This window comes from Bombus huntii, chromosome 8, assembly GCF_024542735.1.
Source record: "Bombus huntii isolate Logan2020A chromosome 8, iyBomHunt1.1, whole genome shotgun sequence".
Lineage (NCBI taxonomy): Eukaryota > Metazoa > Arthropoda > Insecta > Hymenoptera > Apidae > Bombus > Bombus huntii.
Genome location: NC_066245.1, coordinates 2,547,153 through 2,562,502, shown reverse-complemented (window position 1 = coordinate 2,562,502; position 15,350 = coordinate 2,547,153). Strand labels below are relative to the sequence as shown.

At 44.0% G+C, this 15,350-nt stretch overlaps 1 protein-coding gene across 1 annotated transcript in view; it reads right to left on the bottom strand.

The window, feature by feature from the left end:
• Positions 1 to 1,758: 1,758 nt before the first annotated feature.
• LOC126868788 (probable serine/threonine-protein kinase yakA) overlaps positions 1,759 to 15,350 on the bottom strand; it is a 53,653-nt gene continuing 40,061 nt past the window's right edge. Inside the window, exons 8-10 of the mRNA XM_050624639.1 lie at positions 9,857 to 10,006; positions 6,797 to 6,939; positions 1,759 to 6,713 (exon numbers count right to left, since the gene is read on the bottom strand). Coding sequence (XP_050480596.1) covers positions 4,698 to 6,713; positions 6,797 to 6,939; positions 9,857 to 10,006 — 2,309 coding nt within the window. The 3' untranslated portion in view covers positions 1,759 to 4,697. The remainder of the gene's footprint in view (positions 6,714 to 6,796; positions 6,940 to 9,856; positions 10,007 to 15,350) is intronic.

The window sequence follows — 15,350 nt, the reverse complement described above, 5'->3', positions numbered from 1 at the left end:
TTTGTAATTTTGAATATTCGATGCGGATAATCGAATACATGCGACGTTCTATTTCTTCAAAAGAGAATATGCTGCATGGCGAAACAGACGTGTATTCTAAAGAGTATTCCTCGTTTTGAAGAAAAACGTATCGTTTATTGGTAATAGAGACGATCGCACATTCGATCGAAGAATCAACAATCGAATTCGTGTGCACGGTTGGTAAAAAATAAATCGTTGGGTAACCGATGCACCTTTCGAGTACAGTTTAGTTTACCGACCGACTTTCATGGCAAATAACGCAACACACAACATTTAGAATTACGAATCCAACTATGCTACGTTTATGATCGTTAAGCGTACATCGATTCGTTCCTTCGAATGAAAGAAACAGCCCGAATTTTCGTGTATCTGGAACATCACGAATGGACGAAAGAACGAACAAACGAACAACCAGCAATGATGTTACGAATTTGTCGAAGCGAGAAAACAGTGTGCATTTAAATGAGCGTTTGCAGTGCATTCGCCATTGCTCAATTCCAACATGCACGGTACGATATTATCACTACTTTGTTCGATCGAACATTTTTTCGTGCAAAACGATCATACACGAAAATACGAGCGACTCGAATTTCCAAGCATGTTATTGAATCGTTATCAACGATCGTTGGAGAAAATTTGTCGATTAATCAAAAGGAGCTGGAACTCGCAGTAAAAATTGAAAAAGAAAATGAATATTTATATCGAATTGGTTCTACTCTTATTCGTTGATCGAACGAACGATCGAATCCTACATTTTTTCCTTCCTTGTCCTCTCTGAGCTCTCGGTTCCGTTATTTTTCTCTGTTTGCTTTGTTCGAAAGTTATAAGTAAAATCTGCAAGTTCGTTGCACGTGTAAAGGATCCGAATGAAATGTTTTTAAGTTTGGTTTTTCGTGTAATCCCGATCCAATGATAAAGAAAATAACGAAAAGGCGAGTACGAAAAAGAAAAGACGAAAAGCGAGCGTTAAAGGCGAAGGAAAAGGAAGGATGCGAAGGGAAGGATGATGTAGTTTCGAACGAAGCGTCTGGAGGATTATCGCGAATCAATTTTAAGGCGAGAAATCGTTGATCCAACGAGTGACGTAAAAAAGGAAGAGAAGTGGGGCGGAGGGGGGCAGGATATAGAAAAAGAGGAACGAAATAAAAATTGCAAAGAATAACGTAAGATACGTTGCCCCTCTTTCCCGCGTTGTACGAACAGCTATAAATACTCCGCAAGTACTTGTACGTTGTTGGTCGATATAGAACACATCTCAATAATCCGAGCGATCGATACGATGCTGATAATGAGAATTATGACAGAGAAGTGTGGTTTAAGATAGAAGCGAGTGAGCGAGCGGTCGATTACTGTTTTCGGCCACGAATCGACGGATCGGTCGATCGATCGATCGATCGATCGGTCGGCTGGACATTCACACCGTTAAGTTTAAAAGGTAGAATAATAGAGGGTTCCAAGCGATTAAAAAATATGTCGGAGGCCGGTTTTGGCCCAAGCTCTCTTACTCGCTTACGCTCGAAATTTTTTCCTTTCTTTTCTTTCGATTTTCTTTCTTTTTTCTCGTTTTATTATTATTAATTATTATTGTTATTAATTATTAATTATTATTATTTTGTTGTTGTTGTTGTTGTTGTTGTTGTTATTGTTATAGTTATTATTAATATTATTATTATTATTATTATTATTATTATTATTATTATTATTATTATTATTCGATACGATCAACAGCGAAACCACTTAAATCTGTATAATATATTTATACTTAATACTTAATTCTTAGCGATCAATTTACAATCGATTGATTCGATTAATCGAAAGGTATCGATTAGCGATGGTTCGTTCCGTTCGGCACGGTATACGTTCATTTCTGTTTTCCTGCTTCCATCTTTTTCGTCCCTTTATTTTTTCTTCGTTTCGTTTCATTATCGACGAACGATTAACACCGACGACACTTATACTAAAACCGTCCCCTTTGAATCGGAATGGATTCTGAAAAACATCTACCATAGATTAATTGTCGATCGTACGCGCTTTGTGTCCTTGAGGCCGATAGAACAAAAGAAACATTCATTATATAGACATCAGTTATTATATCAACGATTTTCTCATCTATACCCTGTGCATCATTTTAAATGTTTCAACACATCCTATGTGATTACTCGATAAATGTTTCTCGCTTATCGTAGATAGTCAATATATAATATTTATACTTTGTATGTGTATTCTATAAGTATAGGCACGTGAACGCGTACACGCGTATACGTATATCTCTTTCATCTTTTTTCTTCTTTTTCTCTTTCATTTTCTTCCTTTTTTCTTCTTTCTTTTCCACTTGTTTATGTACGATCGTGTACACGTACGCGTGCGTATATTTATTTCTTTGCATATAATCATGCCAGATGCGCAATTTTACAGCATTGATTAGCGACAAAAGAGGATGTCGGTTATGGCATACATCTACATCGACTGTTTGTGATCGTGTATCGATAAAAACACTGTAATCCTCGATTACTCGAAACGCAGCGATGAAATATACAATTAACGAGAGACAACATAACGCGATAACTATAAAAATCACGGTAACCTATGACATTTCACAGCGACGTCGATAGTCAACGATTAACCGATATGCATTAACCGATAAACAAATTGCAACGAGAACGATTATGGCTATGGCTGTAGCGAGTGCGAGGTACGAAAGCGAGGATGCCTACCCAATCGACTATCGAGAGATTTTCTTTCGCGACCCATCTCTCTCCCGTTTTTTAATTTTTTTTTTTTTTTTTTTTCATTTCTTTACTGCTCAAACTTTTCGCGATTCGTTCGACCAACGCGTATAGACAGAGAAATCGCGAGATCTTTCGACCATTTACGTTTCCATTTCTGTTTCGTGTATGCCGATTAAATTAAAAAGTATCCGCGAAATTATAATGAAGAGTTAGAGGGAAAAATTACGACGAATGCATCTCTCTATGTCGTTTGATGACCAAAAAGAAGATTCCACTATTTCATGTTGGGATACAGGCGATAAAAAATAACACGTTGAAAGTAGGCTATTACGCGAGAATACAATCAACGTGGTGAAATATTCGCCTGTGATCGGTTAACGTCGATCGCGATTCAGTCGAATCTCTTCTCTGTCCGTACGAGCGGAAGGGAAATTGCGCGAAATTCAGTACCTCTATCGATCGGTCAGTTTTCTTTCCCGACTTAATCCGCGTGTAAAATTACTCGGTCGATTGCGATAAACCGCCACGATTCAACGAATCGAATTGACTAGATTCGCATTAAACATATACAGTTTGCAATTAATCATGTGCACACGCGTGTATGCGCTATTGCTTTGATGTAACGTATCATACACTGTAACGCACGCATATACATAGCTGTATAGGATGCAGCAGTCGTATACCTACGACATCGCATTTGTTACACCGCGAACAGAAAATATTTCCAAATTCTTTTAGGAATATCATCGAAAGTCGTACTTTCTACTCGGTAGTGTATCGACCGACTTTTCGCGAATTACATTTTTGCGACTAGCGCATCGCTACGATTACCGGTCAATGTTTCAACGCGAACGTGTATACATATTCCGCTAATTCGGATATATTTCGTCCATTGGTTCGTAAAAAATGCTTCAACACGAAGGTCGAACGCTACCGTTTATCGAATAGCAGTCTCGCTCGCGGACATAACGATTACAGTTAATAACGTGACGTAAACGATTCGACGCGTACAAACTGCATACCTTCTCTCATACAACGAAAGGAACGGAAAAAGAGGATAAAATAAGGACGAATACACGCGTAAATACGTAAAACTTTTGCATGTTTTAACGAGCGACGTTCGGAGAAAAATGTATACCGATTCGTTGAAACAGCAACAGATCGCACATGTTTGCCAGTGAAGCGAAACAGCGGAATATTCTTCAACAATAACGAAAGCGTAACAGTATAACGTTAGAAAACGATGGAAAGAAGCGAAACTTCAACGTTCGACTTTTCCCATTATCGACGATCGATGCGCGATCACTGCGAAAAAGAGACAAATAGCATCTGCACGAGCACGCCACTTTCGAAACCCTATTAACGCATTTACATAATTCGACAGCCTGATTGCGTAGCGCGTGCGAGAACCGGCTTTTTCCCTTTCTTTTTCTTTCTCATAGCGGTTGCCGTCGTGGTTTCGAACCGTGCGCCCGTTGCTACTCGCGGCATAATCGTTCATCTAGCCGGATGAAAAAGAAAAGAAGGGGGAAAAATCGGGAGAGGGAAGAGTTCCGAGTGAATACGAAAACACGCGATGAAAGGTACAGGAGGTTCGAGGAAAGCGTAAAGAAGCTCGGAGAGATCGATGAAAGGAGAAAGAGGAAGAAAAACGGGCGCGCAAATCGCAGTAGCAAGTCGCGCCAGAAAGAGACGATCGTTCCGGCGGATCCTAAACGTGTAAAAATACGTAGAAAAGATAAACGTAGCGCTCGAATCGTCTGCTTGTTTGCCAGTTGTCTGTCCGTTCGTCTGTCTGTTTGTCTGTTGTCTGTCTGTATGTCTGTCCTGTGCGTGTATTTGTATACGTGTTTGTGTAAACGCGCGCGCGCATGCGCGCGAGGGCGAATGCGAGCGTGTGTGTGAGCGTGCGCGTATGTACGTCGAATAATAGCTTTACATCGATTATCATACACCGTCGTAAGCGAGGTCGACCGACGGCCTGTGATGGGAAGGAAGGTAAGACGGTGGCGTAGAAGTACCTGGCGTCGCGCTACCAACGCTCGCGTAACCGCCGGGATAATTGGCGCTGGGCGCGTGAATCCCTGCTGGCGGCGCCGGATAGGCGTCGAAGGAACTAGAATACGAACCATTATAGGAATAAGGATTGGCCATGTGACCGAGGGATGGATGCATTCCTCCCATACCGCTCATACCGCTCATCCCGTAGGTGCGTTGCATCAAGCTTGACTCAAGGCCACCAAAAAGATACCCGTTCGTCGATCCCATCGGTACGGGATAATGAGGTCCGGGAATTATATTCGGATACGAGTTACCAGGATGTCCGTGGCTCATGCTCGGCGTGTAATTGCTAGACGCTAGATTTTCGACGGTATAAGATTTACTATGCTGTTGCTGCTGCTGCTGCTGTTGATGCTGTTGTTGTTGTTGCTGCTGCTGCTGTTGCTGCTGCTGTTGTTGCTGCTGCTGCTGCTGCTGTTGCTGTTGTTGTTGCTGCTGCGAATCTTGATGTTGGCGTCCATTCATGCCGTAAAGAGAACCGTAACCGTCGTTGGGAGAATGGTGCAACGAAGATGGATAGATCGCACCGGTAGGCGCCAAGGGAGGGCTGTAATTGGACATGCCAGCGTTAGGCATACCGGAGAATCCCGACAAATAAGACTGATGATGCGCTTCCATTTTTTCCGCCAGAGATCCATCGTCGGTCATTCCGGGATGCGTGTGTTGCAAACGTTGGCTACCCCCATCGGCTATGCTCGGTATCTGATCGACTAGAGATTCCAGGTCGCTGAGACTTTTCGAGGCCACGTCCTGTCCGGTGTTCCTTTTCATGGCGTACTGTTCGTGCGGATGATGAGGCGACATCGAGGCGTGTGTCGGCGTATGGGGATGCGTATGCGGAGGAGTGGGATGCGAGTGATGCGAATGTTCGTCGGTAGTTTGACTCAACGGTGTCGGCGTGGTCTGATGGGGATGGGGATTGTGGGGGTCGGAGGTTTGCTCGTGGTAACCCATGTAGCTGGTGTAACTCGGATGAGACGGCGTTCCTGGACTACCGTGATGGCCCGTATTGTCGCCGTTCCCGGCCGGATTGTACTGACGATGATCGTTGTTCATATTTTGTTGAGAGATACTGGTAGGTGGTTCGAAGTCTGGGTGTTCGACGCTCGGGGATGTCAATGGCGAAGGCTCCAAGTTGTTCTCCGAAGAGATCGCGGTGTTGATCTCCGAGGATAGATCGGAATGAGTAAACGAGAGCGACATGGATTTCGGACTTTGGCTGTAGTGCTGTAAATGTACCGGGCTCTGTTTCGCATTTATACTGTACGGACTGTCGTTGATGCTTTGGCCGTAGTATCCAGAATCGTTCATCGGTTGAGGGTATGGAGCCATATGCGCGAACGTCTTCGGCGGAGAGAAACAATTGGGTACCACGGTACCGTAACCGTCTCCTAGATGACCCATACCCTGATGTTGCTGTTGTTGTTGCTGCTGTTGTTCTCGTTCTCTGATCTCCCGCTCCTGTTGCTTTTGTTGTTGGTGAATCTTTTTCGGCCGCCCCCGTCGCTTCTTTATCACTTCCCCGTTCGCGTCTAATTTCTCGGGATCGGGCGGTGGTTGATCTTCCGGATTCTTGATCTTCTTTGGCCTGCCTCTTTTCTTCTTGCCAGGTATTTGGCAATTTGAGTCTTGTTTGATGACAGTTCCATTCATGTCGGTGATCCTGCTCTCTCCTTCGTTCGTAAGCTCCTCGCAATACGCCGGTTTCTTGTCCTCGATCGCCTCCTGTTCCTTCTTCTTCAGCTTCGAGTCCGCGAACACTATGTCGGACTCGTCCAGATGAGAGATCGTGCCGTTCAAGTAATCGCGAAATTTCTTGAGCGCCGCATAATATGGCACCTTGTCCGCCGCCCGTGGAAGTTGCGCGCACCTGGCGCTACTCGATGGCATCACCCACATGTACTGAAATCCAGCAGTTTGCCGATTATTAGTATTACTTTTACTTTTATCATACGAAAGAGATCCAAAATTAATTCTTTTCTTACCGTATTTGTGCCGTCCACCAGGTTAGGTTGTCTACCGAATCCAAACTCCTTCTTCCCAGAGAATACCTCGTATATCAGTTTACCGTTAAACACGGCAATCTTCGGTTTATACTTTCGTAATTTCTCCAATAAAATGTGACTGCCTGTAAAAAAGACGCACCAACTTTGTAAAGTTTTGTCGATTAATAATACAACCGGCGAAAGAATTCTCGATCGTTCGACGACGATACGAAAATATGTTTCAAGCATATCGTTCGAAAGAATTAGAGGAGTTTCTGTAAATTATCCATCGTTCCAATATATATCTTTTTAAACAGTATGTAAGTCGGTTCATTTACATCTTTGCAATAACATTTACGCGAGTTTCGCGTGCTATTTCATTGCTTGGTCCTCGATCTATTAAGTTCCGTGTTAATTTGACTTTTCGATCTATTAGTCGCGCGGGAGCGTCGTAGTCTTACGGTCGAGAGAATTCAACGGTTTTGGTTGGAAACACTGATGCCGCATGTCGTCAGTCTTCTCGCGGCGACGATCGTGGAGGGTACCGGCTCGAAGTGCAAGTCGATCGAAAGATTTTCGCGGCGATCGTGTTTAGTTTTTTTTAACACACCGAAGAAGTAACTGCTATTGCTATTCACCGGTTGGAGATAAGTGAACACGGTTTTGCTAACAATTTGATAAATAGCAAATCGAATCTAGTGGCACGCGAGACTTCTCGCTACTAGCAGGTATCCAGAGACGGTAAGTAAATCAACATTTATCGACATTCGATATCGTTTACATTTTCGTCCGCTCAACCACGTTTTCCCTGTTATCTCTTTATATCGTTTCGGCTTAATCCTTTACCTAGTTCCTTTACGTTCTTTGTCGAGTTTAAACCTTTGAACACTTTCCGTAGAAAGCGTATCGAACTCTAGCAATACGCATACGCACGTATGTGTGTGTAATTTTCTGTACAAGTATCCGTTTACGAAGAACAGAGTTTTAACGAAAGTTGTACGCGTAAAATGCTTAAAAAGCGAACGATTGTTAAGCGTTCGAGAAAACAGCGCGTAGAAAGTTAACAGACGATAACCTTTTGGTAGGAAAGGAACGAGAATAAAGAAGTAAAAATCACTATGCTAGCTACGCTAAGCGTTACATTGTATATTTTTGAGCGGAAGGAGACATTACATCAGTGAACCGTAATTAACAACGGTCATGTTATTCTTCGTAAAAACTTATGTTCGAGGAACAATCGAAGCGAGTAAGTATATCTTGTCGGCGTGACAATAAATTTAACGACGATTCAGATAAGCGGAGAAGCAAATAACGAAACCGTGATACGAATTTACAACATGTTCAACTCTGTATCCTCGGTCCGTGATTTCGGTTATCGAATTTAATTCGCTCGATGCTGATCAGCGTAAAAAATCGGTATACGTATGTACTCGTGTAAGTCGCTGTGTATGCAATGCACGCTGAAATGATACTCGTCTGGCTGGTTCGAACAACCCACGTTCGAACATGTTCGTCTCGGTCTAAAACGGTCTAGTTTTTGCGGCCCATGTGTGTACAATATGGTTAAAATTTTTACACGCATTATATACATCGTTCATATCCTAACATCGAAGTTTTCCATCCGTTACGTTCGTAAGCCTGCTTTTGCTGTATTTTATTATTAAAATGCAAATGTTTATGCAAATTCGTGTTTTTATAAATACAACTAACGAAACGGGTAGAACGTACGCTCAGAGATTTGTTTCGCACATTAGGTAATATTATTGGCTACCATACTCTGGATATTTTGTACGTTTCTGCGCATTATACGCGTTCCGTGCATCTTTAATTCGTAATTTATTTATAATTTACTATATTACGAAAGTTGGATATTATTCAGGTAATCGAATATTATTTCGATCACTTGATCTCACCGTGTTCTTCGAGCCACTTTCAACCGTACTTTTCCATCGTTAGAAAATTTCTTATCTAAGACAAACATGGAGGAATCGTTATTGACACGCTTCCTATGACACGATTTTTTATTTCAACTTGATACTACGATTTTCTTTTAAAACGTCAACGGTGTTTTTCTTGGTCGAGACTAAAGCGAAATCGAGATAAAGAAATCAAGGACCTCGATAGGATTAATCCTTTGATAGCGCACCACCTAATGTATAGCCAAATAAAATAATATATTATTCGAATAATCATTTTCCAAATGTATTATTTAACACGTTGATCGCCCAGCGCGATTCGGCTAAGTTTCCTGCGGGGCCCAAATCTGACCGTCGGTACGCAGAGTAAATTGAACGACAAGCGGGAAATCATTGTCTATTGCCTTCGATTCATTGTTTATCGCCTTCGATTCATTGCAAAGAAAATATTATTTAGTTCTGAAATGGGGAAAGCGACGAGCTTTCCACCTAGAGTATTCCTACGAGAGGGAGCTCGTGGCAAATATCTCGGATCTTTCATTTAGTCGAGAAGCATACTTGTGAGACGTACATCAGTGATTTTTTCGTCCTGAAAATGTCCAGTAAACAGCATGAAAATATATTTGAAAGTGAGGAGAGTAGCGACGACGACTATTGTTCGAAGTGCCCAAAATCACCACAGATGTGTTTGGAATGTTTTAACAAATACCACGCGATATAGCATAATGTAATATTTTATCCAGAATAGAAATTAATAAAAGGTATGGTATAGTGTGTAAAATCCTATATTTAATTAACTCGAACAAGAAGAGCGTCATCCATACTTAGGTGACGGCACCCCACCTGAAGTATACCCGTCACATAGATATGGGTGACGTGGCGATCAACGTATTAAGAAATCAATTGATAACGCACCATCTAATGTATAGCCAAATAAAATAATATATCGTTCGAATAATCATTTGCCAAATGTATTATTTAAATAATGTGGAAATTCGGGTCGATAGATGCTCGTAAACGGTAGTTACATGTAATTTATATTACATGCGCGGTGCACGCACACATACAAAGAGCGGTCCACAGGTTTTGTTGTCGTTGGGCGTTGGAGGATCGCTTATGTACCTTTATCGTCTCGTATACTGACCTTCTTTGATTTCCTTCCTCGTTAGATCAGCGCTGCCTTTAGTGGCACGAGCTACCATATTCGTGAAACCGATACCGAAGCGTAGGAGCTTGTAGTCGTCATCTGCTGTCAGTGGTTCGGGTGTCAGACCACTTAAGTGTAAACACTTCCCTGAAAAAAAAAGTTGGTTCAGTCGGTGGTTAGATAAGATGGAGAGAGAAAATTCGCGAGATCTGTTTCAGTGAGATCCGCGGGAAACAGGCTGAGTACCTTCGTCGTTAAGTTCGACCGACATTTGCGCGGCTCAGTGTAGAGGAAGGGAGAATTTCAATGGGTCTGGGTCAAACATTGTCGACAAACTGTCTGGAAGTTCATACTCGGGTTCCGTAAACTCGAGACGATAAATTGCCCCGCGACGCGCACGAAACGAAATAAAAAGCATCCTCGACGATACGCGGCGCATAGTGTACAAGGTTAAATTGTTCGTTCGCTTCTCGTCGTCTTAATTCGAACGATTTATTCATCCGTACGACGAATTTCGCGAACAAAGCCAGATGAAATCGTTTCGTGCGAAAGTTTCGACGATGAAAATAAGGAGGGGAACGCCACGATGACAAACGACGATCATTGGCGAGACGTTCGTACGATTCGAGTGCGAGTTGCATGGAAAAAATATTGGCCTGGTATCGTATTAAGAAAACCAGTTCCAAATGACTTATATGTCACGGTTCACGATAAAATCATTTCGTAAGTAGGATATAACGCGTTTATAAAACACTTGACTCTCGACTGATCTTAGAAGCCGATGCAGATCGAACAGTTTTAACACTAATAACGGCAAAACGTCTGTTCTCGATCAGTCGTGAATTCGAAAAACGTGTAAATGCAATTGCATACGTGTCCGGAATCGTTTTTCATCTGCGCTGCTCATTAGACACGACACTGTTAGATCAGCGTTATTTTCGGTCGTCGCAAAAATTGCTTAAAGAACGAAATGCAAAGAGGCTCACACGTACAGAACTTCTTTCCATCGGAACCATCTTCTCTTTATGAAAATGATACGACGAAACTTTCGAAACGATGGTACAATAACGAAAAATAACGCGCACTTATATAAATTGACGAAAGAAAATAACATGGCTAGTCACCAGTCGATCGCCACTCACTTTTATATTCACAGAATTGCCATTACTTTCCCTTCGTTGTTATTCTCTTGTTACTTTCGTGATCTCTGCATTTTTACTTTTTCGATTCTTCTTTCTCCCTCGCTTCGCCTAACAGCAACAGATTTGCAATGTTCTATGTTGTCGTAATAATCCGATGATACTTGTTAGTGGTGGTGTGGCGGTGGTGGTTGTTAGCGAGGACCATGTTTCTAGCGGTAGCAGTGCAGCAGGTGTTGCAAAGCGTACCATTTAATGGATTAAATAGGTCTGGGTCAGACTTGCGCCGCCCTTTTTATATCGCTCTCAAAAGTTCAGTCATAAGCGATAAATCGCCTTCTTCCGTAAATGCGGCAAATTTATTTAACGAGTCTGAATTCTGCGTACATTTCGAAGCGCGTTGCTGTACGTTTCGAGGCAAAAATTAGAGAGAGGTAGGAAGGAAATTGGAAAAGGACTATATCGAGGTTTTTGGTAACAATTGCAGGTAAAGATAGGATGAAAGGAGAAAAAAAGAAGGGAAGGAATAACAGCGAAGCAAGCAACGGTGGGAAAGAAGAGAGCGAAGGAAAGGCAGGGAAGAAGAGAAAGGAAAAAAAGGGTAAAAATAGAAGGAAGGAAAGACAGCCCTTAATACCTATTTTTACTCTTGTTGATACTAGGGTTCGAGTAGAAATTACTTAATGTTTGCCCAACGTATAATTTTCAAACTCTATCTCCTCGTCGCTGCCTCGGCTCTCTCGCACAATTGAACTACCATTATTGCTACCAACAGCGATAAATTCTTTTCGGTTATAACGATAAATTCGATAATAAAATGAATTCAATTTTACGATTGATTATTCCCTGTAATATAGAACTGCGAAACTATAGAAGAGAAGTCTGTAACCTGTAACTTGTAACTCGTCGATTATTATTATTTACCGAATTATTGCGCGAGAGGACAACATATCCGAAACTGTCAACCATATTTTTTATACTCGTTTTACAATGAATTTACACCTCAGTTGGCGCGTGTCAGCGACGTAATATATCGTCACTTACGATAATATTCGTAAAGCCGCGATCACGTAGGGGCGAAACTCGCTCGTTCTATGATCTCGCGTATAAGAAGTTTGATAATTATGTTGCGATGCTTATTATCAAACACGGGCGATCAACGTGCGAATCGGGTAATAAAATTCTGTCGAAAAACGATGAAACTAAACGAGAAATACGCGTAAGAAGGAGAGGGGACAGCGACTACTGGGTGGGTGGAAGAGAGGAGTAAAAAAGAAATAGAGATGATAGAAGTGGAAGGCGGGAGCTTGAATAGACGAGTAAGCGAGAGAAAGGTCTGATGGCGCGAAATTACAGACGTCGCCGAAGTATATCCCGCGAGCGTTTACCCCTAGCAGCCAGCAGATAGAGATTTATGACGCGGCCTCGGAAATTCTCTCCCTCTTGTCCTCCCGGTCTCGCCACCTCTTGCACCACCGACCTACAGCCGCACCATACGACCTTGGAGAACTTCGGAACAAAGTTAAACGCTCGTCTGCCGTGGCCATTGCCGTAGCCCATAGCCGTGTAGCCGAGTCGTAACCGTAGTCGTAGCTGCAGCGCGCTTTTCGTCGAGCAGAACCCGTTCGTTGGTCCGTTCGCTTTCTCCTAAGCTGAACGCAGAGAGAATCGAGTAGACAAAAAGAGGAGAGAGAAACACTGTTTTCCTCGCTTTAGAAAATCTCTTGGCTCGGTTTTCCGTGGCCATTGTATTTATACACGTGGCCTCGTAGGAACGACAAGCACGGCAAGCCTGTTGGTCCCTTCGAACAGGACTAACGACCGATCGAACAAACTTTATCGAAGCGAAATGCGACCCTTCCCTCTCGTTCACACCGCTAACCTAACCCAACTTGACTTGCCTCGACCTTTCCGCGTCGCTCGTTACCTCTCCTTACCTTACCTTACCTTACCTTACTTTACTTTACCTTATCTTACCTTACATTACCTTACTTTGCCTTACCTCACCTTACCCTACCTTAACTTTTATCATTTTTTTCCCCTTGCTTTTTCCATTGGATATATTACTCGCGATTGTATCGAACATCCGAAACGACATCGAATCTTTGCATGAACCTTTCGTTTTCGAAGCACGCGATCCTATTTAGCTAGGTCAGAAGAAAGAAGGTGGCGGAGGTGGCAAAGTGGGAAAAGAATCTGCCGTGCGTAATCTTAGAACGAGGGCAAACTCGAGTTTACCGATTTCCGAGGCGTCCGTAAATTTATCTCGGTCCTCGAAACTTTCAAAGTCGAAAAAGTTTCGGTTTTCTCCCGTTTGACCGACTTAACTCGTTTTCCCGACTTTCGGAAACGTTCGAAAGCAACAGGATCTTCGGCGTCGCGTTTCTGCCCGTGCCCGCGTTTCCATATTTCCGTGGAGGTATATCGTCGGTCGCCGGCTTCGACCCCGCTCGAAACCAAACCAGTAGAGAGTACAGGTTTCGCGCCTCCCGTAATTTAACGTACAGCGGCTCTTTCCTCCGGAGAATAGAGGTTCGTGGTAGAAACACGACGGATCGACGAAACGAAAAATCGAACCGTCTCATCGGTGATAAGCGTCGATTCGTCCCATTATCCGTTCGCTTATCGTTCTCGAAATTTCGTTGACCCAGATTTTTCGTTCTTCTCCTCCGATTCTGAATGAACGGCTGGTTCGAGTTCGCTGCAGGGGATGCGAGGAGAGTCAGGTGAAAATCGATGCAACCGAGGGAAAGGGGGAAAGAGAGAGAGAGAGAGAGAGAGAGAGAGAAACAGACCTGTGCGTGGGTACCGCGCGAGACCGCGCCTGGAAAATCAATTTTCAGGGTTTTCCAGGACGAAGACCCGTTCACGGAGACCTAGGAAAAGCGTCGAGTGTACCGCGATGCTCTCTTTTCCGTCGTTCGGTGCGCGGACCCATCCAACTGCCACAATTTGCGAACAAGCACGTATAACCATAGACGCGTTTAACGACATCCTCGTAAGAATTCCATCCGTATCGTTTTTCGAAGATTTGGCGAGAAGACGCGCGCTCGAGGCGTGAAACGAACGAAAGAAACGTTTGTTCGTCGTTTATTCGTTTTTCGTAGAACCATAAGGAATCGTCCGATAAAACGTTTGGCGCGATTGGATCGCGATTACGTCGCAGGGAGACGAGAAATCTGTTCGGCGCCTTTCGTCTATCGGCGAATTATCCATCGAGCGGGTGTTTCGATCGCGACGCCGCGGTGAAATCTCGCGAATCTTGTATCGGGCGAAGGCGTACCGGGTACGAAGAATAGAAACGAATCTTTTCGACCAGGGAGTCTCGAAAAGATAGGGCACAAAATTCTAGGGGGTAGTAAACGTGCACGGACTGAAAGCTGCTATCGAGCGGATAGGCGTGCGACAACCCCTTCCCTGGTGCCCCCCGCCCTCCGCCCCCCTCGGCCAGCTCTAGTTCCCTTTTTCCTGCCCCTCCGGCCCCTCCTGCCGCCCCTTTGGACCGAGCAGCAAGCTGGCAGAAGGGTGGCCGGTGGGTGGAAAAGGGAGGAGGCAGAGGCTACACGCTTTCCCACACTCACCGGCCAACCAACCCCTCACCACCTGTACCCTTCGCCCATCTCGTTTTACCCTATCTATCCTCCCTCTCTTTCCCTCTTTCCCTCTTTACTTCCTCCTCCCTGTTCCCCTCCTCTCTTCCATCCCTCCTCCCTGCCCCCTTTCCAATCCGAGCTCTTCTCCGTCTCTCTCTCTCTCTCTCTCTCTCTCGTTCTCTCTCACGTTCTCTCTCTCTCTCTCTCTGCCTCGTACCCTCGCGCTCTCCTGGCTCATTCTCGCTCCGCTTCACCCTCACCCTCATCCTCACCCTCACCCTCACTCTTACCCACACCCTCGAGCACACCGCCCTCATCCTCGTCCTCTTCCCTTCGCCCGACACAGCCGCCACTCATTATAGTTCCCACCACTACCAACCCTAACCTCCGCCACCTCCTTTCCCACTTCCACCAACATCGACAACCGTCAAGCTTGCATCCCTGTCCCACTCACGCATTTAGCCGGCTTCCCCAATCTTTTCGCAGGTCACTGCTACGATACTCTTCGACGCTGAATACATACTTCTTCTTTCGTCTCTTTCGTTTTTCTTCTGTTCCTGATATATTTTCGCGCTCGGTGCTCGCCGAGAGAAATTGCGCGGAGTTCGTCAAATTTTTCCGCAACTCAAGCACGCAGATTCCTGTCATCGATGTACGAAAAACCTTGTATTCGATCGTCTAGCTCGCGACAAAGGGGAACAAAGGGAAATAAAAAAAGCAAGGCGTTTGAAGTCGCCGTAAATGAAAACAACGTTGGCC